The sequence below is a fragment of the Ylistrum balloti genome, unplaced genomic scaffold (genome assembly GCF_031769215.1).
Source record: "Ylistrum balloti isolate Yb309-2 unplaced genomic scaffold, AGI_CSIRO_Ybal_v1 Utg370706, whole genome shotgun sequence".
Classification (NCBI taxonomy): domain Eukaryota; kingdom Metazoa; phylum Mollusca; class Bivalvia; order Pectinida; family Pectinidae; genus Ylistrum; species Ylistrum balloti.
In genome coordinates, this window is record NW_026782423.1 from 1,309,414 (window position 1) to 1,334,375 (window position 24,962).

General features: G+C 36.5%; 1 protein-coding gene across 5 annotated transcripts; it reads right to left on the bottom strand.

The window, feature by feature from the left end:
* Positions 1-22,880, bottom strand: LOC132557690 (uncharacterized). 5 transcript variants are annotated; one of them, XM_060222210.1, is made up of 10 exons: positions 22,276-22,880; positions 11,744-14,999; positions 11,303-11,476; positions 10,213-10,300; positions 9,711-9,860; positions 9,347-9,559; positions 8,296-8,496; positions 5,297-5,401; positions 3,498-3,547; positions 1-3,114 (listed from the first exon to the last, which is right to left on the bottom strand). In XM_060222210.1, exons 1-10 carry the CDS (start codon positions 22,835-22,837, stop codon positions 3,096-3,098), a joined length of 4,818 nt encoding a protein of 1,605 aa, XP_060078193.1. In that variant the 5' UTR covers positions 22,838-22,880; the 3' UTR covers positions 1-3,095. The 5 variants fall into 5 exon arrangements, 4 of the variants coding, with proteins under 4 accessions (XP_060078193.1, XP_060078192.1, XP_060078191.1 ...); XM_060222209.1 differs by having other exon boundaries at positions 11,303-11,479; XM_060222208.1 differs by having other exon boundaries at positions 11,303-11,491.
* Positions 22,881-24,962: the final 2,082 nt, after the last annotated feature.

Here is a 24,962-nt window from a genome sequence, read left to right on the forward strand (position 1 = left end):
ACAGCTCACAGTCGCTCAATTTTATTCCACCATGATATGTAGTTCATTTCTTACAAAATTCCCTATCTTCTCAAACATGTCCAACAGACATGATATCAGTGGCCGAAAATAATACGAGGCTCACATTGACCTCCCAAATAAAACTCAAAAGACTCCCAACAACAGCACAACAGCAAATAATGACAACATTTCAAAGTAATTTAAAAAGAATTAATGACTTGAAAGACAATTTGACAATAAAACTAACATGTTGACAATTTAGCAGATTAAATTACTCCAATTAAATCAAATGTTTAAGTGCATAATATTCAAAATTTGAAAAAAAAAATTGTAGATAGATTCCTTTGCCTTAATTAAACATTACACAAATAATAAATCTCCTTTCAGAAAAATAATGTCAACTAGAATCTGATTTTCTTAGCATAAAATGTTCAGTAAAAGAAAACTACTTGCAGCCATTTTGAAAGTGCAATTTGTACGTCAGGTTTGTTTGGTTTCTTTGAAAAATTAAGAAATTTTAGTAATAAATTCAGTGTTTGAAGACTGGCCTGCTGGTAGGTTTAAATATAGATAGTATAAATATGTGTATCACAGATATACATGGTTTATATGCCGCAAAGTTATTTATAAGATGCACTTTTGGACTTGGGAGTATGCATGTGTGTTTAGTTTTAACACCTCAATATTGGCATTGTTACAGATCTGTAAAGGTAACATACACAAATGTTTAAAGAAGGTGTCTCTGGCAGCTTCTTTTTACAATTACTGGTATCCATAATCAGGATGTGAAACTTCAAATCTTTAATATGTAGTCTTATTATTACCATTAGTAACGTTTTAACAAACTTCTTATTTCCGTTAAAGAAACTTGTGAAACAGTACAGGAATGAAACTGCCATTTTAGTTATTAATCCAATAATTCTGAACAATGATTAAAAATTTCAGCTGAAACATGATTTGAACACAGAACACTCTGATTCTATGACTTTACTTGTAACATTTAAGACACCTCTACAGGTAGTTGAATTTTACAGTCAAGATATTTATAAGGGCTGCAGAAAATATATTCCCTTCCCAAAGTCCGTATATGCATACAAGCAGTCAGAATTGCAGAGTAAATACCCGAGTGAGAACTTTAATAATTATAAGCAGACTCTTTATTTGTAAAAGCACTTAAAATGCAGGCAAGAAAAAATAATGTAAAACAAAAACTGAATTTACAAAATGATTAAAATAGCATTCATTGATTTTGTTCAATAGTATATTTGCAATTTTAAATATCTTATGTTTATGAGAATTTTAAAGACAAATGAAAATACAGAAAAAAGATATATTATGATAACGACGGAGAGAACAGGTGTAGTCTGCCTCATGTATGTATTGCTAGATGTATTAATCTTTTTCTCTTATTGTGGAAAATCAAACATGCAAACAAATAACATAACATAGGGAAAAACGACTGGCCATCCCAGCTGTACTCGAGGCCAGGAGAGGTTTACACCGAGATATTAGTCATTCCCTGTGAACCCCAGAGGCTCATTCACAGGTACTCGCTGTACCTCACAGTTCACACAAACAAGTGAATTTGTACAAATCTATATATGAATAATCACTCTCGTCTCTCTCATGCCTTAATCCACAGTATCAGATCAGCTGCTCAGACTACCAGTGTAGTGAGTCAGGAGTGTTCAGAACAAGTAGATGTGATGGAATGTTGACAGCATTAAAAACAAAATGTTACTTAAGTCTGTTCACTAAATTTCCATGGTTGGCATTTTTTCAATTTAACAGGTTTTATAATAAATGAAATTGCAGGGATAAATTTTAAAATTAAACTGACATTACCATATTTATCCTCAAGCCCCTTGTGTAAAAGGTTATTAATTTTGAGGAGGACTTTCTTGGGAACTACATTCAGCTTACCGATACTATTTTAAAATTGATGATTCTGCAAAAATGAAGAACAGGGTTTATTTGTTGGCAGGGGCTTATTTTTTAAGATAGGTATAGAGCATCAATGTTTTGAGTATTATCTGTATGCTGATACAGTACACATTGTAACTTTGGAGGTAGGAGATAAATAAACATGTAGTCAAACTTCTAAAATTCTTGTTTGAATAAAAACAAATTGTAACACCAATATCATCAATTTTAAATCTATGTTCCAGTCATTAATACCCAATTTGTTACTTAATTTTTTGTTAATGACGATGACTTAAGCAAAGAAACTATTTTTCATCAGTTGGATTTGCCTAGATCAAACTACTGTTAAGAAGAGGGGTAACAGGTTTAACCCACTTCCCCCTCAACACTAATGGGAATGATCCAGTTTAAGATGGAATCTATATGTACTTTGAATACAGGTGACACACATTCACAACACAATCACAGCATGTTAACAGATATGATAATACATTAATATCTTATAAGAACAGACATTCTGCATATTGTTTAAAAATATACATAGGTGGCCATTTGCCTCCTCTACAGCCATTGCTTATCATTTCTATATATACAAAGTAAATGCAAACCTGGTCTCATCTACCAGCAGCTGTACCAAGCCAGGGGCCCACCATACATAGAAAAATAGCACCTTGTAAAATCGTGACAATATCATGTTTATATCGGTAAGATATCACCAGTCTATTCCATTGTTTTTTGTCCAACAATATTATATGCTTTACAATGTTCACTTTGGAGAAACATTTTGGTGATCCAGATCATTAAGATTTGCATATCATCACAGTCACAGATCTCTAGGATAAAATTGTTACAAATATCCTATAAAAACAAGTTCAGAGTCCAACAGAAGCAACACCCTCTTTAATCTGAAGATCACACAGTTTTCATGTCTGTTACAGTTTCTTATTCTGTGTGGACTAACTTCATTTGCCATCTATAGTTCATGCAAATGCATTTGTTACAACAGCTTGTCTCATTAAAATCCTCTGGAGCAACACACTATATGTAATATCTTCTTGTTTAACAATGAAATGTCCACCTATAATGAATGACTGTGGTCTTAGTGACAAGGGGAGGTAACTCCAGCATTCATGACATCATAGCTGTACGTCCGAATCAAAAGTGTCTTTCTGCTACCGAACAGAAGATGGACTGCAATAAAGAAGGATGGCGTCAGTAGTCCACAAAAAATGCAAATCACTTCATCATCTTCTCGATAACGTTTTCTGATGTGTTGCATACATACATAAACCTACCAATCACATGAACTATAAATTGTGAGCATGTAGTTCATTCAACCAATGAAATCATCAAACTTTTGATTTAGATTTGATCATCATCTTGACATGTTTAATTCAGTCACATCATCAAAATTTGTCACTAATGTACTACAAATCAATGCAGAAATGTTCACATTTACTGTATTTATCACGGTCAGCTAGTTTATCCTACAGCAATAGTAAGATTGAAAATCTGAGTTAAAAAAAAAAATTTGATTTCACAAGGAATAAAGAAAAGTTTTTAGGATAACTCACCTGGCTAATGGAGAAGTGTTATGAGAAGATTTTCTACTCCTGGTTACACCCTGCAATAAATCAGAAGTCACTATATACAAATTTGTATACAAACAATGCAATGACCATGAAGGAGACAATTTATATCATATTTCTGTGAAACTGTTTACACATACTCCTGACATGGATGTTATCATTACAGATATAAAATCAAGAACAGAAACAAGTTATCTAGATGTATGCAAATGTTTTTAATATGATATTGAAATTTGAAACAAATATCTTTCTTTTTTTCTTCATCTTTTTTTCCCCAAATCAGCATATCACCCAAAACTAGTACATTCAGTTTTCTATGGGATACCACGAGCCATCCAGCATTGCAGGCATCGAAGGGGGTTCATCTGTACAAAAGCACATGGTGATACCTTTCACTGCTTTTTCCTGTGTAAACAAGCAGCTTTGGGACAACCTTCTGGTTACATGGAGACCACCAGGATCTATTTATCTACAAAGCTGTTTACGACCTGGTGGTATACTAGGATACATCTTTCTAAGAGTAGCAAGCTTGAAATGCAGATTATACTTAAATTAGGCCAGATCTGAGGCATATGTTTCTGTAGGCAGATATGTGTGCATGCTCGATTACAAATTGTATGAATTTTCTGAACAGCTGAACAAAAGGAAGATTAATTTATGTGAATATTGTTATCATTTATATATTTACCAGAACACATCAAAGTATTAAAATCAAATTAAATTAAATTAAAGTTGTTTTCAAATCACACCAAATTCATACGACTAGACAATTAAAGAACATTAATGACAAATTCCAGTTAAATAAAAAGTACAGTGAAATAAAGTCAATATAAAACAAGCATTATATAGTTGCAGCGAGTGAAAAGCTGAATATTAGCTCAAACGTGATGGAGAATGATGTTTTATTAACTCTGTGTAGGGTATCCATCTTATATTGACTTAACCTAACTATTATTCCATCTATCAGATCAATTCTAGTATTGAAGAACAGGTGGTAAAAGTAACAGCAAAGTGTACAGGTCCTCTTAAATTTTCATATTTCTACAATATTTACTGAAATTATGAAGTTTTGAATTTTTACTTACTTACTTAGCGATACTTAGCGATAGTTTCCGGTACAGTTTTTACTTTAGCAGTATGAAACTTGACCTGAGTACTTTTTAGGAGTATATGTTATTATGCCATTCAGTATAGATATAGGTTAGTTGTAACCAATATGGTCTACCTGTAAATCGGCACACTTCTGTGTGGGGTCATATCAGACCCCGCCTATATTGATAGGTCTAAATACTACAATATACAGAAAACACAAGGTCAGGAGTATTGAATGCAAATTGAAATTACATGAATGGGATAATAGAAAATGACATTACCACTGAAGAAAATTCATCAAAAATATCAGAAAATCTTTACACACCTCTTTTCTGCCCGTTTTTTTTAAACAAATGAAAACATAAAAATCATCAAACATCTATTTTCCCACTCAGTAAGAAAATCTGTATAAAGCGGTGGGTTTGCGGAACTTTCAGTGTCTTGTGCTTAAAGGCCACACAAAAATAATGCAGAAATAACTTAAATAACAAAGATAGCCAGCAAGGGTTCATAAGGGGACTGTAACATGCATATTTTGATTTGAAACTGATTTTCAAATTATAATCTGGTCAAAAAACAAAACCACATGCAGTAAAGTTTACAGAAATCTTGATAATAGCATCAAACTCTAAACTATTTAAAAACTGCATTGTCGAGTGACACCAGACTTGTGAGCTGTGAAAAGAACTTACTGGAGAAGCTTGTGCCTGTCGTTTAAAGTTAAGTTGTGCATATAATAAGACTCCTATGTCCTTGTGGCCTGCCTCCATGGCTATCGACAGAGGGGTACTCCCATCCTACACAAACATGCACCACCAAAGGGAAAGGTGAAATAAAATCAGTACAACATCAACATGCACAATAAAATACAATAGAATACATTTCACAACAGTACACAGTGTAATATTCCTGCAAAACACACCCTATTACGAAGGAAAAATTTTGATTCGTCCAAGAAAGAATGGTTCAGATATCTTGTCTTAAATCAAAAGCAAGTCTCTGCAAAACATTCCCCATGTAAATTTAAAGATAAAAAAAAACTTGGCAAGCACCATCTAAAAAATGGTGAAAATACTGTACTTGCACCTTATATATAAAATGCAGAATTATCTCCCCTTTATAAGCCATCAACGCCGCAGTTTTATTGGAAGTTATCTCCCCTTATTCAATGTTTTGATACCTAAACATGTAGTACATTGAGTTTTGATTTAACAATGATGCTTGGAAACAAGCCTGACCTAATTCATTTATAATTTCAGTAATGTTTCATTTTGAAAGCAGTTTCACCAACATCTATGTGTATTCATTTTACACTGTGTACCAATGATTGTGATAATATACTAACTTAAGTGTACAGATCACAGACTTACATATACAAATGTATATCTAAATCCATGGTAAAGATATATGAATTCACTTTCATGCTGTGAAATGGGGTAACCAAAATGCATTTTGACTGACATTTCCATAGGAGGATACATGTGAAATATTTGGCTTTGATTCAATCTTGAACCAAACTGTCACTGCATGAAAGTTTGAAGTTACATAAGAGAATAACCCCAAGCACGAAAACTAAAACAACATTAAGTTTACAAGTACTATATACTGTACAGTTAATATCTAATGTCAAAATAAAAAGGAAGCACTGAAGATACAGTATTAATGCAAGCATTAACAAAAAGGGGCAGATGAGGAATCTTGGGTACAGGAAGCTGCAAAACCAGGGACTGTCAAAAGACACACCCACTGGTCTGAGCTAGGGCGAGTAACCTAGGTAACGCTCTAGCAATGAGGGTTAATGTGTTGGTACTCACTCATGTACCCTTACAAGGACCAAGATGTGACCAGTCAGCACGAACGTTTCAGTGTTCAAAATAAAATAAACAAAAACTCAGATGTTACTATAATATTATTTTCTCTTGAAGCCTCATAGGGTCCATAGAATATAAGTATTGTTCAGCTCAGCGGCGTGTGAAAAATAAACAAAAAATGAAAAACAAAAAAGAAAAATAATATGTTACACACACAAAATGAAGCATCAAATATCTTTAAAAAAAATGAAGGAATGATAAATTTGTGTCTAGGAAATACCTGAAGAATTAATCTCTGTAACTATTAGATAGTGAACATCATTATAGCCCTCCTTCGACTTAAGCAATCTTTAAAGTCGTTGTCTGATATCCTTATTTTAAAGGAATGGGAATTTTTACCTATCACACTGGAACTTTCATGATCCATGATAAATACTGATATTCATATACAATTGAAGTATGATGTAAGAAAAATAAAAAAAATTGCCATTTTCAAATAAAAAAATAACTATGAAAATGATTGGATTCCAAAAAGATGAAATCATTAACATGTCGTAATAAATATGATAAACATAAAATAATAAAATATTAACAAGAATTAGCACCAGATTTCAACAAAATAGTATTCTGGAGATTTTGTTGATACATGACTGTAAAGTGACAACAATAATACATAACAAACATAACTCTTATATTTCTTTTCTAGGACTGTGTAGGAACTTGTACAAGTGTTAGTGAAATCAGAATGCATATTCCTTCTACTTCCAATACTTCATTCTGAATAATATCATTACTCTTCCCTCTATATTACAGACAATTTTCCCATACAGTTTTAATAAGGAACATCAATTAAATTTCTTAACATTTACCCTATAATATATACAGCTAAACTATGAAGCTAGTATCATTAATTTGTGGTTATCAAGCACTATCAATTCAATAATAAAGTAGGGGTGCAATCTAGAGGCAGTTGAAGTACCACTAAATCCTACCTACCACATTTTACCAGATATAGGCCTACACTCAGGATTAAATCCCTTTCTGACTTCACAGTACCATCTAAACAAAATACCCGATCACTGAATTTTCATTACCAGTGAGATAAGATAACACCTTTTTAAGGTCCTTATTTTGATTTCGATTATAATACAAATAATTGAACAAAACTCTTTAACATTTTAGATTTTTAAATACTTTTACTCTGTTATTTTCTTAAATAGAAGTTGTCAAATGTAAAATGAAATGAAAATTATAGCAAGCAAAATCAACAGCAAAAAAGTAAACCAACACTTTGATAAAACAAGTTAGTCCATTTACAAGGCTTGGTGAAATGTCTGTAAAAGGCATGGTGATATATATGGAAGGCACTATACTGTAATAGTGATGAAGCCTCTACTATACCATTTTGTTCTGACAGCTCCCTGTGTGATTAATCTATGTTAGATCTTTAAAAGGACGTTCTTGCTTGCATTGTAATCACTACCAGTAGTCAATGGGCATATTTTTTTCACAAAGATGTTACAAAATTCGAAAAACAAATGTATCCAATAATTGTGTCAATTTGATTCGAAAATTTGATTCAAAATTTTCCTGAAAGTACAAAACAAATCTTAATACGAAACGAAAAGATATTAAGATTTTGAAGCTTTCAAATCTGTTAAAAGTGACAAGAAAAGTCACATGATCTACACATCAGACATTTCTACATACTCCACTAAAAGCAGATATAACAACCTGCAGAAGACAAAAGCTAGGGAAGAAAGAAATACAAAACACGATATAGTGCAGGTGTATTGAGCACGATCATGTTTATAAAAGTACGGTACAACATCAATTGGAGTGTTCAGTTGAGGAGAAGAGGAGCAGGAAGGAATTCTTACATTGTCTGCCAAAGAGGGGTCATAATCAGGCTGTGCCATCAATAACTTGACAATTTCCGTGTAGCCATGTTCACATCCAACCATCATGGCTGTCGACCCCTCATTGTCCTGGGCGTTAACATTTGCCCCATTTTGGAGGAGCAGCTTGACCATCTCTGTGCGGCCTTGACTCACTGCTAACATTAGTGCTGTCTGTCCATCCTGTATCAAAAGAATGCACCATGCTAAATAATGTCACCCAATACCATATTGTAGTGGTGTTACCATAGCTACATCTTTACACAATAGAGAAAACTTGTTCCTCTGGGAAATACAATTGCTCAATTTTTTAAATGATCATATATGCCAGAATTGATTACTGTGATGTAGCTATGGTAACATGTACAACATTGATATTACAACAGTGCAAACATCATGCGCCTCGTTGCCATGACACCGTGCTGGTATTAAATGGGAGCATGCTCGTCATTCCTAGGTACAGAGGACACAAAGGCCCTGGGTACTACCTTGTGCCTGTAAATCAAAATCTGTAGTAGCTGCGGTATGATGATGACCTCTGGTTCATCTCTGGTGACCGACTTCCTACAGAGGACAGTGAACTAGAACTGCCAGAGGACTGGCTTCCAGAGGACTGGCTTCCTCCTGAATAATGACTGCCTGAGGAATAACTTCCTCCTGAAGAACGGCTGCCACTAGAATAACTTCCTCCTGAAGAACGGCCACCTGAGGAATGGCTGGCCAGGGTATGATCTCCCAAATGTGACTTAGGAAGGCAGAGTAACAATACACAAGCAACATATCAACAAAATATCTTTATTTTGGTTCTAGGGGAATGAAGTCATTCAATATAGCAAGTTCTTAATTAATGTTAAATGAAGACGACTTAACAAGACCATTACATTTAATCATTTAATGAAGTTTGTGTTCAGGTACCCCTCATGATGAATCTCTTAATTTCAAAATGATATAAATCAATCACATTTAACCCTTGCCTCAGTACTAGTCATGTTTAACCTTAGCACTACTGCTATCCACCTGTGTCAGTACCCACCTTGGAGGCCCGGGCGTTGATATTGCCCATGGTGAAAAGGCGATGGACCACTTCCTGCTGACGTTCTGTTTGAGGGTAGGCCAATGTAGCCAGCATAGTGGGTGTGTAGCCAGCCTTGTTCTGCTTGTCCAGGTCCACCTTCCCTGTGTCCAGCAGCAGGTTCACTATCTCGAAATTACAGTGGGACACTGCGTAGTGTATGGCTGTGTTTCCCTGAAAGGCAGACAACTCTCATTTAAGGACAGTCAGCAAACCAACAAAGGATACTGAGGGGGAGACAACTCTTATTTAAGGATAGTCAGCAAACCATCAAAGGATACTGTAACAGATTTTTATTGTTATACTAAGTAAGATGCATACTCACATTAGAATCCTGCATGTTGACAATATACTCGAGAAGGCGCCGAGAAATCTCATTGAAGCTGGACAGGTAGTCTTCTACCTGGTGGGGCTCCGATAGCTTCTGACTAGAGATTCCAAACCACTCCTTCTGTATCACATTGAGGCTGGCATTCTGTCACAAAACAAGTAAACCATGAAATGAGTACCAAGTACATGAGCTATAAAAATACTCAGCTCAGATCTGTTTAAATAATAATTTCTTCAAACCGAAGTTCCCGTAGAGTTACATTATGTTATCACTAAAATTGTGATAAAACACAGTGGTTGAGATACTAGGGACATATCTCTTTAAATATAGGCTGTAAATACTGATAAATAACCAGTTCATTCACTTTTATTATATCAAATTTTCAATTTGTTCAGTATTTATATTGGTAGGGTCAAAAGAATGAAGTGTACCAGTTCTACCAATCTGGTTATTAACCTGCAATATATATAACATGGAATTATAAAACACTACTTACCAGTTCCTTTGTCTGTACCTCTGTTGAGTCCTCTAAGTACTTGGCCAGCACAGAGGAAGATGTTTGCATTTCTTTACTCAACTCAAACCTACAGGGAAAGCAACTTCTATCATCAATTCTATAAACAACTACATACATATACAAGGCAAACACTGTATATAAAAACATAGCAACCATTCTGGATGAATTTACCAGGCTTTTCACAATAATTCAACAAAAGATATCTAGCCAATAAATCGTTTCAAATTGATCAGGCCCCTGAATTTGGTATACTGCTAATTTTCTAAGTATGACCAATGTATACATCAAGTTTGATGACACTAGTTGATAAAAAATCTTAACAAAGGGGAACAACTAAACTGAAAGGGCCCAGTGACTTGCTACACTTACACCCGAACACTGGACACTGCACCCTAACATTGGACACTGCACCCTAACATTGGACACTGCACATTGTCTTCATACAATCAATGTATACAACAGATTACATTATCCTAGCTTAGATGCAAGCAATATAAAGTTATGCTCTAGACACAATATTTCAACAAAGGGCAATAACTCTGTAATTAAGAGGTTGCAAGTCATAAATTAAGTATACTGCACATTGCTTAAGTAGGATCAATGTATCACCGAGTTTCATTATCCATGTCTGAATGTAAGAAAATTATGCTCTGGACATGGAATTTTAATAAAGGGCAGTAATTCTGTGATTATGGGGTCAAGGGCCCTTAATTTGGTACATTGCACATTCCTTTTGTATGATCCATGTATACACCAAGTTTCGTGATCCTTGCTTTTCTTTGGGCAAAGTAATGATCTAGACACAAAAGGACTGATAGAAAGATAGAGGTAAGGAGAACGCAACAACAATATGCTCCCCGGAAAAATTTTTGGGGAGCATAAAAAGAAATATCTACACATTGATAAATTCCATGGAAAATGGAAAATTTAACAACGTAAATTAATCATTTACGAGAAATAAACTGAACTAGAGTCAAAATCAGTTGCATAAGGTCTGCCCTATCAACATTCACAAAGCACCACAGAAAACTGATATATCAGACATTATAACACTGACTGGCCTACGTACGTTTCCCGAATATTTTGGTCAAACATTTTGGCTCCAGGCATTCCTCGTGCAATGGCCTCATCATCCTTACACTGGTAGACAATACTGCCCTCACGCCCATCATATGATCCTTCTTCGTAACTTGTCGTTGACTCACTGTCAGATTCCCCATCCTCTGAACTCTCATCACCAGCACTACTAGATGTATAACTGGACGGTCAAAAAGTTGGACAGCAGAGTCAGCTCAACATGTTACAAATAACAAAACCTAGTCCCTATTGCCCTGTCTTATACCATTATGTAAGATTCCAGCAAATCTTTAAGCCAAATATATTAGAAGCCACCACACAACCAAATTAGCATGCAATTCAGATCCAAATAATATTGTACCATTTGAGAACAAATTTAAAATAACGATTTTTACTAATGAGTTACAATATTGACAAAAACAAGTCCACTTACCCTCCAACCACATTTTCAGCAAAAGTGATGCCCCTCTTGATCTGTGTGTCGGACTTACTTTTCTTCATACATGACTTTAGAGACTTGCAGCTGCCATCGGTTGAGTCAATAGCATGTGTGTTGAAAATGGTAACACCATGGTCTCCACCCTCCCCTGATCTAACATACTGCTCAAAGTAGCTCTTGCCAGCTGGAAGGAGTTCTGAGGTTCTGTATGTCCTGATTTCTAAAGACTCTGTCACCTCCTCTTCCTCACTGGCATCACTGCTGGCACTAGTTGAAGACTGACCACTCAGACTAAGATCTGAACCAGATTGACCACTGCTAGAGGTCATTCCTGACACTCCACTGCTGGAGGAGGTCATCATTACAGATGATGAACCTGTGGACCCCATTGAGCCCCCTTGCATCATCAATGACGATGACCCTCCTGATCTCCCTAAGAGATCAAGCTCAGCCTTCAGTTGAGAAGCAGACATAGATTGTTCTACGTTTTCTTCCACCACTTGTCTGCCACCACCTGAACCACTTGTGCTTCGTGTTATCGTTGTAACTGTTTGTTGGGTTCCACTCATACCAGACAATCCACTATCATCAGCAACTTTTGTGATCTCAGTGTTGCCTCCAGTTTTGATACTTTTAACTTTGGCTTTTCCACTCATTTCACCATCTGGTTCACCTAGAGTCTTCCGTGTGATGGTTGTGACTGTATAGGTGTCACCACCCTGGCTAGTAATCTTTTTTTCCACTACCTCTTGGCTTCGATCAACCTCCTGCCAACTTTGTTGATCTGAACTCACCTGTGTAACCCGTTCACGAATATTACGTTCATCCTGCCAGGTCTCCGATGACTTTTCATCTTTGTATTTAGGAGAAGCTGACATCAAGTTAGTAGCTTTCTGTGACACAACGACCATAGAAGATTCTGGAACCTCTGTGATTTCTCTGGATTTCTTCATCCTGCTATTGTCTTGGGATGCATCCCAGTGGCGTTCAATGGTTTGACCCTTGGCCTGACCTGACCAGTCACTCTTTACTTCCTGTTCTGTTGTCCAGGTAACGATCTCCTCTGTTGTCTCCTCCATTCTTTCTTCATCATTAAAAGTACACACGAATGAGTCTACCTTATCATCACTGCATCCCATGTCTCTGGTCCTTACTGACTCTGTGTTGATAGATTTATTGTATTTTCTTGGTTCCTCAGTATTCATCGATGTGCTGTACTTTCGAGGTTCTGCATCTGTGTTAGTCCAGGAATTAGTTTTAATGGGTCGTCTGCTCTTTGAAACGACCTCCAGTTCATAATCCTCAGACACAACTTCACTCAAGTCTGTTTGGACGCTATCACTATAAGTGGTTTTTCGTTTTGTATTACAACCTGCATTTTTCAGTTGATCCATCCTCATAAACATCATAACATCTGTCTGTGTGCCACCGGAGTACATTTTGTCAGCCTCTGTCATGGTCCCTGCACTGCCCAGTCTTGCCCTGTCTGTCATGGTTGACCTGTTTTCCTGGTACTGTTTTACTGTGTTGGTGCTTGCATCAAGCTTCCAGCCATAGTCAGTGTTTACAGATTTATTTATGACATGAGGTTGAGCCTCAATTCCAACTGTTCTTGTGGGAACAGGAGCCCGTAATTCTATATCAACATCATAGTCACCAACACCTACAGTTCGTAGTGAATATTCCGAAAACTGTACCCCTCTCTCCATAGTTTGAGCCCTATAATCACAGTTGACACCAATACTTCGAACATTTTTGTGTAGTACCTCCCTCAACGCACTCCTCATCTCATCAGCCTTGAAGCTTAGTGAAGTGAGTAAGGAGCCTGTGTCAACATTTACACCAACTGTACGCGTAGAAGGCTTTTCCTCATCAATTGCAATAGACACACCAACATCTCTGGTTGAAACCCGACAATCAACACCAACATGACGCTTACCAACAGACTTTGCTTCCCCGATAATCACAGTTCTTAGTTCTTTTTCATGTATCTTTAAACCATCATCCAGCACATTTGCATCGCCAATGCCTATTGTTCGGGTTAGGGGTTTTGGTGTTCTGGAGAAGGGTGAGTATAGTGCTGTGTTTCCACGTTCTCTCTCCAACACATATGTTTCCTGTATGAATGTTTCATTGTCTCTTACTGTGTAGCTAGGTGGTAGCTCAGGCTGAACCAGGTATGGCACCATTACATTGTTGTCTCCAACAGCCTTTGATTTGAGTCGTGGTTTTGGCATGACTGGTGGTGGAGTCTTGACTGTTGGGGACTTAACCGGTTTAACAACCTCCTCAACAGGAGAATCTCCAACGCCAATGGAACGCATGTTCATCTTTGACTCCCGAGCTTTCTGCTGTAACATAAGGAGACGCTTCTCCTCCTTAAGGACTGAAATACGCACCTGTAGAACTGGGATGGCCTTCAGTTGTTCCTCTAGTTCCCTCATCCTCTGTAGACTCATTGCCATCACCTCTCGGACTTCATGTAGTGAGGATTTACTGATGCTTGTTGTCGTAGAATGAGAGGAGGCAGCACCATCTTCTGGGGTTGGTAAATGTGTTGCCATGGTAGCTGCCAACTGTTCAGATGTGATGTGTGTAAAACGGGAGTAACTTGTTTCTGTAGTGACCGTACTCTGACCATAGTTGCTACCCCCTGTGTGATTATAAGTTGATACACTCTGTGTTGGAATATTTCTTTCACTTGCAATTGTAGAAATTGAAGATAAGGAACTTTGGGAGTCTGTTCGTCCTCTTTGCATCTCGAAAGATGTATTGAATTGATTTATTTCTTCTTGGATGTTTTTACCACGATTTCGTGGAAATGTATTGAACTTTTCTGTATTTTGAGGACTTGTGGAGCTTGATGTTCCCTCACTCTCAGAGCTCATGAGACGGCCATGAGCAGATGTATACATCATTGTGTTAATTGAGGCTAATGTGGCATCTACAGAGGAGTCAATCTCATCCAGTACTTGATTGGCTGGTGCACTTTGTTGGTTGAGTGGCACAAGACTTATCTGCTCGACAGTTTCTGTTTGTTGGTTACCAGAACTCTCCTGTTGTTGGAGGTAAACTTCCATAGATTTACGAAGTTTGCGCTTTTCTCGTTGTAACCTCTTTAACTTTTTCAAATAGGCAGGATCATTCAAACTGTCACAGTAGTTGACGAAATCCAAGTCTATATGGTAACCATAGGGACAGCATGTACATTGACCATTCTCTGTAATGGTCACTTTCTTCTCGCCATTTTCTGCAAAAGGAAGAAAGAATAGAATTTACCATTCTATGTACACTATTGAAAGAACGAAAAACAATGAAATTAGGCAATGAAAATCGTTTTGAGGCCAATTATCAAAACTGAACAAGCAATATCAGGATCAAAGCATTAGAACTGAACAAGCAATATCAGGATCAAAGCATTAGAACTGAACAAGCGATATCAGGATCAAAGCATTAGAACTGAACAAGCGATATCTGGATCAGAGCATTAGAATTGAACAAGCAATATGAGGATCAAAGCATTAGAAATGAACAAGCGATATCAGGATCAGAGCATTAGAACTGAACAAGCGATATCAGGATCAGAGCATTAGAACTGAACAAGCGATATCTGGATCAGCGCATTAGAACTGAACAAGCGATATCTGGATCAGAGCATTAAAACTGAACAAGCGATATCTGGATCAGAGCATTAGAACTGAACAAGCAATATCAGGATCAAAGCATTAGAACTGAACAAGCGATATCAGGATCAGAGCATTAGAACTGAACAAGCGATATCAGGATCAAAGCCTTAGGACTGCACAAGCGATATCAGGATCAAAGCATTAGAACTGAACAAGCGATATGAGGATCAAAGCCTTAGAACTGAACAAGCTTAACAGGATCAAAGTATTAAAACTGAACTTGCAATATCAGGATCAAAGCATCATAACTGACCAAGCAATATCTTGATCAAAGCAGTAAAACTGAAATTGCAATATCAGAATCAAAGCATTAAAACTGTACAAGCTATATCAGGATAAAACATCAATAAGTCATTTCTTTCTGTAACGTTTCCATACTTTACACACTGAGGTTAATCAATATTAACATTGACCATTCACAATACCAACCAACACAATATCACGAATATCCTTTGGTAAATTGTTCTCCTAATGCAAAGTTAACTCTCCCTGTTTACCAAACCATTAAAAAACACAGGTAATAAACAATCATGATCCACACTAACTCTTGTTTGAAGATGAGAATATAAAGAATTGATGAATAGAACCAGTCATCCAAATGAGAAAATTGAGAATGTAAAGTGTAACTTTCTGAATCTCACTTCACAATAGAAACACAGTTAATTCACAGTTTCAAGACACAAATCCAAAAAAAAATGTGATAATTTTTCCACAAAAAGATTTAGTATTTTATGGTAGCAGCTAACCATCTACTGACTCCAATGCTAAAGAATCACTGTTAATATCTTGTATGGCTCCAAAATTCTCCAGCAACAAACATTCCAGGTAAATGAAAACCAGTTCTTTCTGACGTTTGGAGTTTAAACAACATCAGGACCTAGTAGCACTATTAAAAACATATTCCACATGGATTTGTACAGCTACGCTTCAGAATGTCATATATAAAACAAATACAAGATGTGACTTCAAGTTTGTCCATATGATGTGGGTACAGTTGTCTGTTACAACCCTCATTCAATCTGAAGAATTTCTAGCTTCAGTCTCATACTATGATATCTATCAATAACAATGTTAGTGCCTCCACATACATCACAAAGAGTGCCAAGCGCTCCACTGCAGTGCTGGCACATATCAATCTACATGTACTGTTTTTTTTTTTTTTTTGAAAATTTGTATTATTATGTTGGCGACGAATTGCTGCACTGTTGTATTATTGAAAACTATCTGCATCCATTTAAGCACTTCTATTCCTAATGTGATCATTAGAAAGACAGAGCCAATTTAAACACAACAGTGTTCGCTCTGTAGAGTATTAGTAGAGGATATCTGTTTCCATTTTAGACAGCACTGCATCACTTACTCCCAATAAAGCTTGCCCATCATTCACCACATAAAACGTCTATAAAGTATCTGTGTTCCTTGGAGGGTAGTTGAATCGAACTTGGTAACACTAACAAGTACACAAACCTGTCAGCTTCCGGACCGTAAATAAAACCCTCACCAATGGGTGCACCGCTCTGACAAAATTTGATTATTTGGAATTACACTAGCTCTTGTTCCTCTATTGATCAATACAGACTGGTCAACATGGCGAGGCACCATAAGATTGCAAAACTGTGAAAAGATCCCACCAATCAAACTATACATCCACAATACAATACAAGTGTACAGACTTTGTAGGCAAGACACAGAGAAAAGCGGTTTTCTAAAACAAAGGGAAAGATCAACAAAATTAACTTTCAAAAGTAAATTACAACAAATATCAAAAGTAATCACTGACCTAGTACAGATAACTAACCAAAAACAGAGCTAATCTGTCCATCAGCATCAATCCCAAACATCGCTCAAAAGTAACAAATCAACAACAAATCATTTCACTCGAGATTCAAATTTATCAACAATAACTGATAGTAATCAAATGTACCACCAACCAGAAGATGTTAGTGTGATTCATATTAAATGGTACCATTAATTAAATCTACGAAAAAGTTATTTTTATTTCAAACTTCAAATCATCCTGTATACGATACAAATGCTGGTTCTAGACAATCTGTTTTAGTTACGCATTTTCAAGATGCTTAAACATTCCTACAACACTTGGTAACAAACTTCACAAAAGTTCAAAATCTGAAAATATCATATTCTTACAAAGTTCATAACAAGGCAAACTATTGCACAATAAGAGTTTTTTTAATGGTAATCCAGGTGAATTACTTCAAACTCCAACATGTAACTATTAAATGTCTGCAATAAGAAGGAAATTATATTTTTTACACAAAATTTTGAAAACATTTACTCCAAATATTGAACTCTGGTATGTATGGCTTCTCAGCACCTGCTGGTCTTTCTTGGTAATGAGATTATAATTTCATTTGAAAATTTCCTCGTTCCTCACATGGCCCTGAAGACCCAGCAGTATGAGTTTCCTGCTGATCGAAGTCACATGCTAAGTTTGTATACCTTTCAGACTGGCCAGGGAAAAGGCCCCTCAAAGAATCGCAGAATCACTTCAGCTAATGACTGAATTTATTTTGTACATCAAAAAGCTAAAGAACATCCCTAGCCCGTTTGAAAGAAATCAATGAATGGAGAAAACAGGAATCTCTCAGATCCTGGGAACAATCAATAAGATACAGCTCTCTCAATCTTTCTATCACACTTCATCATAACCCACAAATCACGACAGTCTCTTTCGCTTGGTTTTATAAGAACAATTTTCTATTCTTATCCATTGCAAGAAATTAATACCATGATATGGTCAATACAACTTTATTTACCATTTTAAGGAGAAGACTTTCAAGGTCAATGAGAAATCTGCAATCTCCTGAGGATGTTTTCCATCACCAAAACCTACCGACTCTTGATATGAAGTTACAGACAAATCTCTGATATGCTACAGACAATCACAGGCCTAAAACGATTTTTGTCTGTCAGACCACAGGTGACACAAAATTGCCTTGCGTCAAATTTTATTGTCATGATATGGAACTTCTCATATCCATTAAAAGCAGACATGTATGAAGATATAGTATCCTATCTTGTGAACTCCAAGGTTTTTCTAGTATGTGAAAACAAATGATACAAATCCAGTAGGAATCTTGTACACGTTACGCGGGTAAAATTCTAGCCGCAGTATACCGTTCGGCTAGAGAGCACTTCCCTTTAGCTTGATCTGTTGAGCGTCAGACCAGTAAGCCAGGGGTCAGGGATTCAAATCCTAGTAGAGGCATTGAATAAATAATAACCTCTATTACATACATGTTACAAATCTTCAATCATAACTCATTGAGGTAATTATGTTATCGTGTCCATGATAACTACTGTATAGACATCATTTGGTCAGTAAAATATAGAATCACATTTAAAACATTTGATATGCATGTAAAAAGAAGAACTGGTTCCCTCTAATTATCACAGGGATCAATTATCACAATTTTGATTTAGTGCTAACAAGAAAACTACCAAAATCTGAACCATTACAAAGTGATGATGGTGTATGAAATATTGTTACAGATTTATCAGTAATCAAGGCATACAACTGCTAGATCACAGACATGTATTACAGTATACTCAATATCATAACAAGTATGTTCAACTCAATTAAATGTGCCCTTTGTCCGAACATTAACAATGTTACTTCATAAATGGTTACCTGCCTTACCTTAACATTATCAAAAAACATCTTTCCAAAACACTAAACACTTTTTTCGTGTCGTTTAGAAGGCAACATCACAAAGTACACTTCACTTACAAAAAAGATCACTTACAAACCCCTCAAGTGTTGTGGACATCAGCAGACTCCTAGGATACTTTGTAACTGAAAGAATAGTTTCCAGGAACCAGTCGTTTCAATTCCATTATGCAGATTAAAGAAGAGAAATTTTACCACTTCACACCGTTTTCTGCTTGTGATCCGCACCAATTCTGCTCTCCACATAGAACTAACACTAGATTGCAAATAAAACTGCTCAGAACAGCATCACGCTAACTCTTGAATGTTTGATGGACCAAAAAATGAGGAAGTGTGATGGCTACTGCTGATGCAGAGCATTCAGAGAAACATCACGCCAGGTTTCATATAAAATAAAAGTCCATAAACGTAGCACTCTGGTCGTATCTGTCAATGAATCTTGACATATGATGAAACATTCCAATAGACAACTGTCAACTCACCACACTGGTGGATATGGCTGGTTCAAAAAGGTTAAACAAAATTATATAGCAATGGACAAGCCCGTATATAAAGATACTGACATCTTCATCAACTTCCGATCCCTTTCATGTTCTTAAGTGAAAGATTTAATTCAAGAAATAGACGAATCAGTTCATTGAAACAGCAAGGAGTGGTAGATAGGATAAAAGCCTATTTATCTCAGCATTAATCATTCCAACAGATTTTAGAAACAAGTTTTAAATATGTAGAGCATTATATAATTGTGGAATGTCAAATATCAGCAATCATGATATTGATCTTACTAATACTGATACAACAACAGAGGCTTAATTCAAGCTCAAATCAATGAAACGAAACGTGAGCAAAATATAAACAAATGAAAGATTCATACAAGGATCCTCCATCTCCCCGTCTTCCCTCAATTAAAATAAAAACAAGTACAAGTAGAATAAGACCAGGGGTTCCAGAAGAGTAAGCATTCATAAAAAACATTATTCCAGGTTTCATATCAAACAAAAGTACATATTTTCTCCTGGTCGTATTATATGGATCTTATTGATATTTTACTGGAATATATTGATTGTATTCTGGGAAGTCATTAATGTACCAATGTAGCTTTACTATGAATGATCACACTCTGTCGGACATCTATAGAGTAACAGTCAATAAGCCATTCAGATAAACTACTTTAGCGAGTTTCCAATAAATCAGAAAGGACCATCTAACTGGTAAGGTTCATATTTACCTAGAGGATAAAAATGTGTTTCAACAACAGGAAAATAATAACTTCTATGGCGACAGACATGTGCCTCTGCAGTATTAAAGTGATAAATGTTTTCATTTTTTTTTTTCTAGAAAACAAAACTTCATATATTCAAAGCAACTTAAAATAAGACAATTTTGAAAGCAGAATCTAATAAAATGTAAACAGATGAATGAATTAGATACTTGAAGAGATGGGAATTGGAACATGTATTACCAAATCATTCACCTACAATGCTTCACATCAACAAGCTCCAGATTACTTCACAGATCAAGCAGAATTTGAACAAATTTTGGAGTTTCAAAATAACTTGTTTACTGACCTAGCCAACAATATTGTGAACACAAACAGGATAAATAATCTGTCAACAGATTAAGTATCTATATCTATGTAGTTAAGTCTTAAGGTAACCTCAGATATATCTTACCAGCACTGCATCATGTACATATATATAATAAAAGCTGACCAACACTAAAGGTACCATATAAAAATCAGCTGACCAGCACCAAAGTAACCATAGAAAACAAAGTTGACCAACACCCAGGTAACCATAGAAAACAAAGTTGACCTTCACCCAGGCAACCATAGAAAACAAAGTTGACCTTCACCCAGGTAACCATAGAAAACAAAGTTGACCTTCACCCAGGTAACCATAGAAAATAAAGTTGACCAACACCCAGGTAACCATAGAAAACAAAGTTGACCTTCACCCAGGTAACCATAGAAAACAAAGTTGACCAACACCCAGGTAACCATAGCAATCAAAGTAGACCTTCTCTCAGGTAACAATTGAAATCAAAGTTGACCAACACCCAGGTAACCATAGCAATCAAAGTAGACCTTATCTCAGGTAGCAACTGAAATCAAAGTTGACCATCACCCAGGTAACCATAGCAATCAAAGTAGACCTTCTCTCAGGTAACAACTGAAATCAAAGTTGACCAACACCCAGGTAACCATAGCAATCAAAGTAGACCTTCTCTCAGGTAACAACTGATATCAAAGTTGACCAACACCCAGGTAACCATAGCAATCGAAGTAGACCTTCTCTCAGGTAACAATTGAAATCAAAGTTGACCAACACCCAGGTAACCATAGCAATCAAAGTAGACCTTATCTCAGGTAGCAACTGAAATCAAAGTTGACCAACACCCAGGTAACCATAGAAAACAAACTTGATAGAAGTCAAATTTCTCTAAACATGTTATATCAAGTTGTGTTGAATTTTACAACAATGTTGCTGCCTACAAAATTACAAATACAATGAAAATGACAACAATGAGGCTAAACAGTCAAAAGCAGACTATCTGAACAGTGATAAAAACATTCAGCTTGAATGCCTTTGGGTTAGAGAAGGTAATAGCATATAGCTACATAGGCTATGGAGTTGAACCATTTTATAGGCCTATACGATGGCTGTCAGTGAATGGACAAATCCCATTATACACATTATCACCAAATTGAAGTATGTTGTGTCTATAGCTAAATGCCATGAGAGTAGTAATAAATCTTAAGATTTCTTTCCATTCAAAATTACATTATTCTCCGATTAACCTTTCTGACCATTAACCTTTGACTTTTATTTTTCTGATACTATATATATCCTGTAATAAGACTAGGGAGCCAATATATTTCATTAGACTCCAAGTCAGGAGACCAGGTTATTAAAGAACAATTATAGATAGTAACTGTTGTAAAGTCTATAGTCAACACCCATAGATATGGGTGGGCTTATTATCAGGCACTAGTTTATCATTATGAATATATATAGCTGACAAAACACCATTGCTTTCAGCTAAAGGCTATTATTTTGAATCTGTAAAATCCTAATATTGCTACAAATATATGTGACAACGAATACCCTGATCTCCCTGTTTGACACAACAGTCTGATAACTGCTTACCTCTATGTTTGACCTCTGTGGTGACTGTTGCATGCCCAGTGTCTCGGTACTCAGCATGCACGCTCTCTGTCCCCCACATCTGAGCTGTCACATTTTCTGTCCCAACCCCTCGCATTTGTGCAGTGGCATGCTCCCGCCCAACCTCAGGACGCATTTCTGCTGCTGCACTTTCTGACTGGATCCGCCGCATGTGGGGTGTTGTTTGTGGAAGTGAGGCTGAAGACGATACAGAGGAGTACGATTTCATTGTGGTTTGTGGTGGCAGAGACGAACTCGAAGACGAAGAAAACGAAGAATGACTAGTCTTCTGTAGAAATTCAGAGGGTTTCACATTATGGTTGGCGTCCATGTTGACATTGACGTGGCGAATCTCTGCAGTTGCCTTCCCAGTTGGGGGGCCCCACACCCGATTAACAGCAACATTGTTTGTCTCTGTCCCAACCATGTGGACTTCCGTCATTGTCGACTGTTGGTTGTAACTGGTCATCTTACTGTCAAAACTCCTATCTGCTGGAGATTCCGATATGAATAGCATTCTGTCTGACCGTTCCATAGTTGTCATGGCAGAGTAATGGTGTGACAGGCTGCTAAGAAAGCTTCATAGCGGAGTCTGAAATGATAAAAGAATACCTTTACCACATGCTGGATAATAAACAGTCATAAAAACAGGCACTATAAGAATCAATTAAACTTGTTGGAGAAGGACAAACTGGATTACAATATACACAGAAGATAGATATGGTTCTCAAACCCCTCAGGCAGCTGTAACATGTTTGCTGGGTTGGTCCTTTCTTTCTCTATTTAACACAAGAAATAATCAATTGAGTAAAGCAGTTTTGACAAAGGTATGGTCATCAGCTTATTGTCAGACTAACTTCCCTTGGTTATTCAACTTTACAAGAAAATTGCACTTTTATTTTGCTTCTGTATATATCAATAGACTTCTACAGACTTTGTTACAACATAATTGGAATGAGAATACAGGAAGTCTGCCACAAGCTCCAGTTCTACTAATGCATCCATGTGAAAACAACACAGCTGGACAAATATAAAGCCCTACCACCTGACCAATATCATTAATGAGTTCAAATATCTATATACCAGTAGCATAGATTTTTAATAATCCCCTGGTACTTTCTTTCCCATTTAGCAAACAGCTTTGTCATAGTCAAATCACATTATATAACTGCAGCATAATTAAAATCCAGGTGATCCCCAATATCTGAATAATGGCTAGTTTGACTATGTAATAACAAGTCCAGGTGATAAATTGGAAGTGTTTGTACCTGTTAATTATGTAAATAACAATGCTAAGAGTACTACTTGTGTACAGGTGTAAATGAGAGACCACTTCATCACCAGGTATCATACTACAGGGACTGAATCTACATCTGATTACAGGTATAACCCTCAGTCTCTGACACATTTACTCTCTCTATCATACTACATGGACTGAATGTATCATCACCAGGTATTAAGAACCCTTAGTCGCCGACATGCTTACCATCAATGAGGTCTGGAATATCACATTCAAGCATTTTAGAGATATAACAGAGTCAAAATTATTATACCATTAAAGTTTTACATTAAGACTTAAATTGGAACATGTTAAAAACTGTATTATATTAGATGGGAATTGTAACACTGCACACCTGTGTTTCATTTCAATAGCTTCACAAAATAAGTAGTGGGGGGAAATTAAAAAGACTTAAGATATATATATATATATATCAAAAGCTTAATGTACTTGAGTACTAACTGCAAACAAAGCAGAATGCATACCTGACTAGATTCTTGTTCCACAAAAATAAGCTGATAACTTACTTTCTCCTGTCTATATGAAGCAGTTAAACAATTAAAGTGTAATGTTGGGTAGCCTACATATGTTTCACTAATTACTACAAGTCTGGAACAGGAAACAGTGGTCTCTCTGGAGTATACCACTCTCAGGGTGTTGGGCTGGTGATGTGAAACAGGTGTACCCAACCATACTGTTTTTTAGGTTTCTCCACAAAGGAATCAATCAGCCTACCTCACTATAGAAGTTAGCAGTGCCGATGTTTTGATGGGTGTCCTGGCCCACATCATAGGATTTTAATAGAAACAGGTTAATTACCCTAATATAGGTATCAGATACCGGTCTAACAGACCTTAATATCAATAATGAAATCATAAGGCCTTAGACCTGGAAGAATAAAGTCCCGTACATGAGAAATAGAATTCCCTGGCTCTGTATCCTAGCTAGAATATCCTTAGACATATGCCTCCAAGACAGAATCATCTGTCTACTTGCTTCAGTGAGGGAATACCTACAAAAGCAAACATCCTATCCCTTCTCTACTCCTGGTCTGCAATAATAAGAGATTGAATTCCCAAGTCCTCTACCTCTTAGAGATAATTCCAAGGCCCTGCTACTCAGACAAGGGATCCCAAGGTCCTGTAACAATAAGAAAGATTCCCAACACCCTGTACCCCAGACAGGGGATTTTAAGGTACTGTAACTCAAAGAGGGAATCCCAAGACGCTGTACCCAAGACAGGGAATCCTCAGGCCCTGTACCAAAGACAGGGAATCCCAAGGCCCTGTACCCAAGACAGGGGAATCCTCAGGCCCTGTACCAAAGATAGGGAATCCAAAGGCCCTGTACCCAAGACAGGGAATCTTCAGGCTCTGTACCAAAGATAGGG

Excerpts from the sequence above, each read along its gene's own strand:
- LOC132557690 (XM_060222208.1), bottom strand. The coding sequence starts at position 22,837 with ATGACAACTATGGAACGGTCAGACAGAATGCTATTCATATCGGAATCT. Across the intron at positions 9,861-10,212 it reads AGGTACAGACAAAGGAACTG|AATGCCAGCCTCAATGTGAT; the intron begins GTAAGTAGTGTT and ends GTTTTGTGACAG. Across the intron at positions 3,548-5,296 it reads GACAGGCACAAGCTTCTCCA|GGTGTAACCAGGAGTAGAAA; the intron begins GTAAGTTCTTTT and ends GATTTATTGCAG.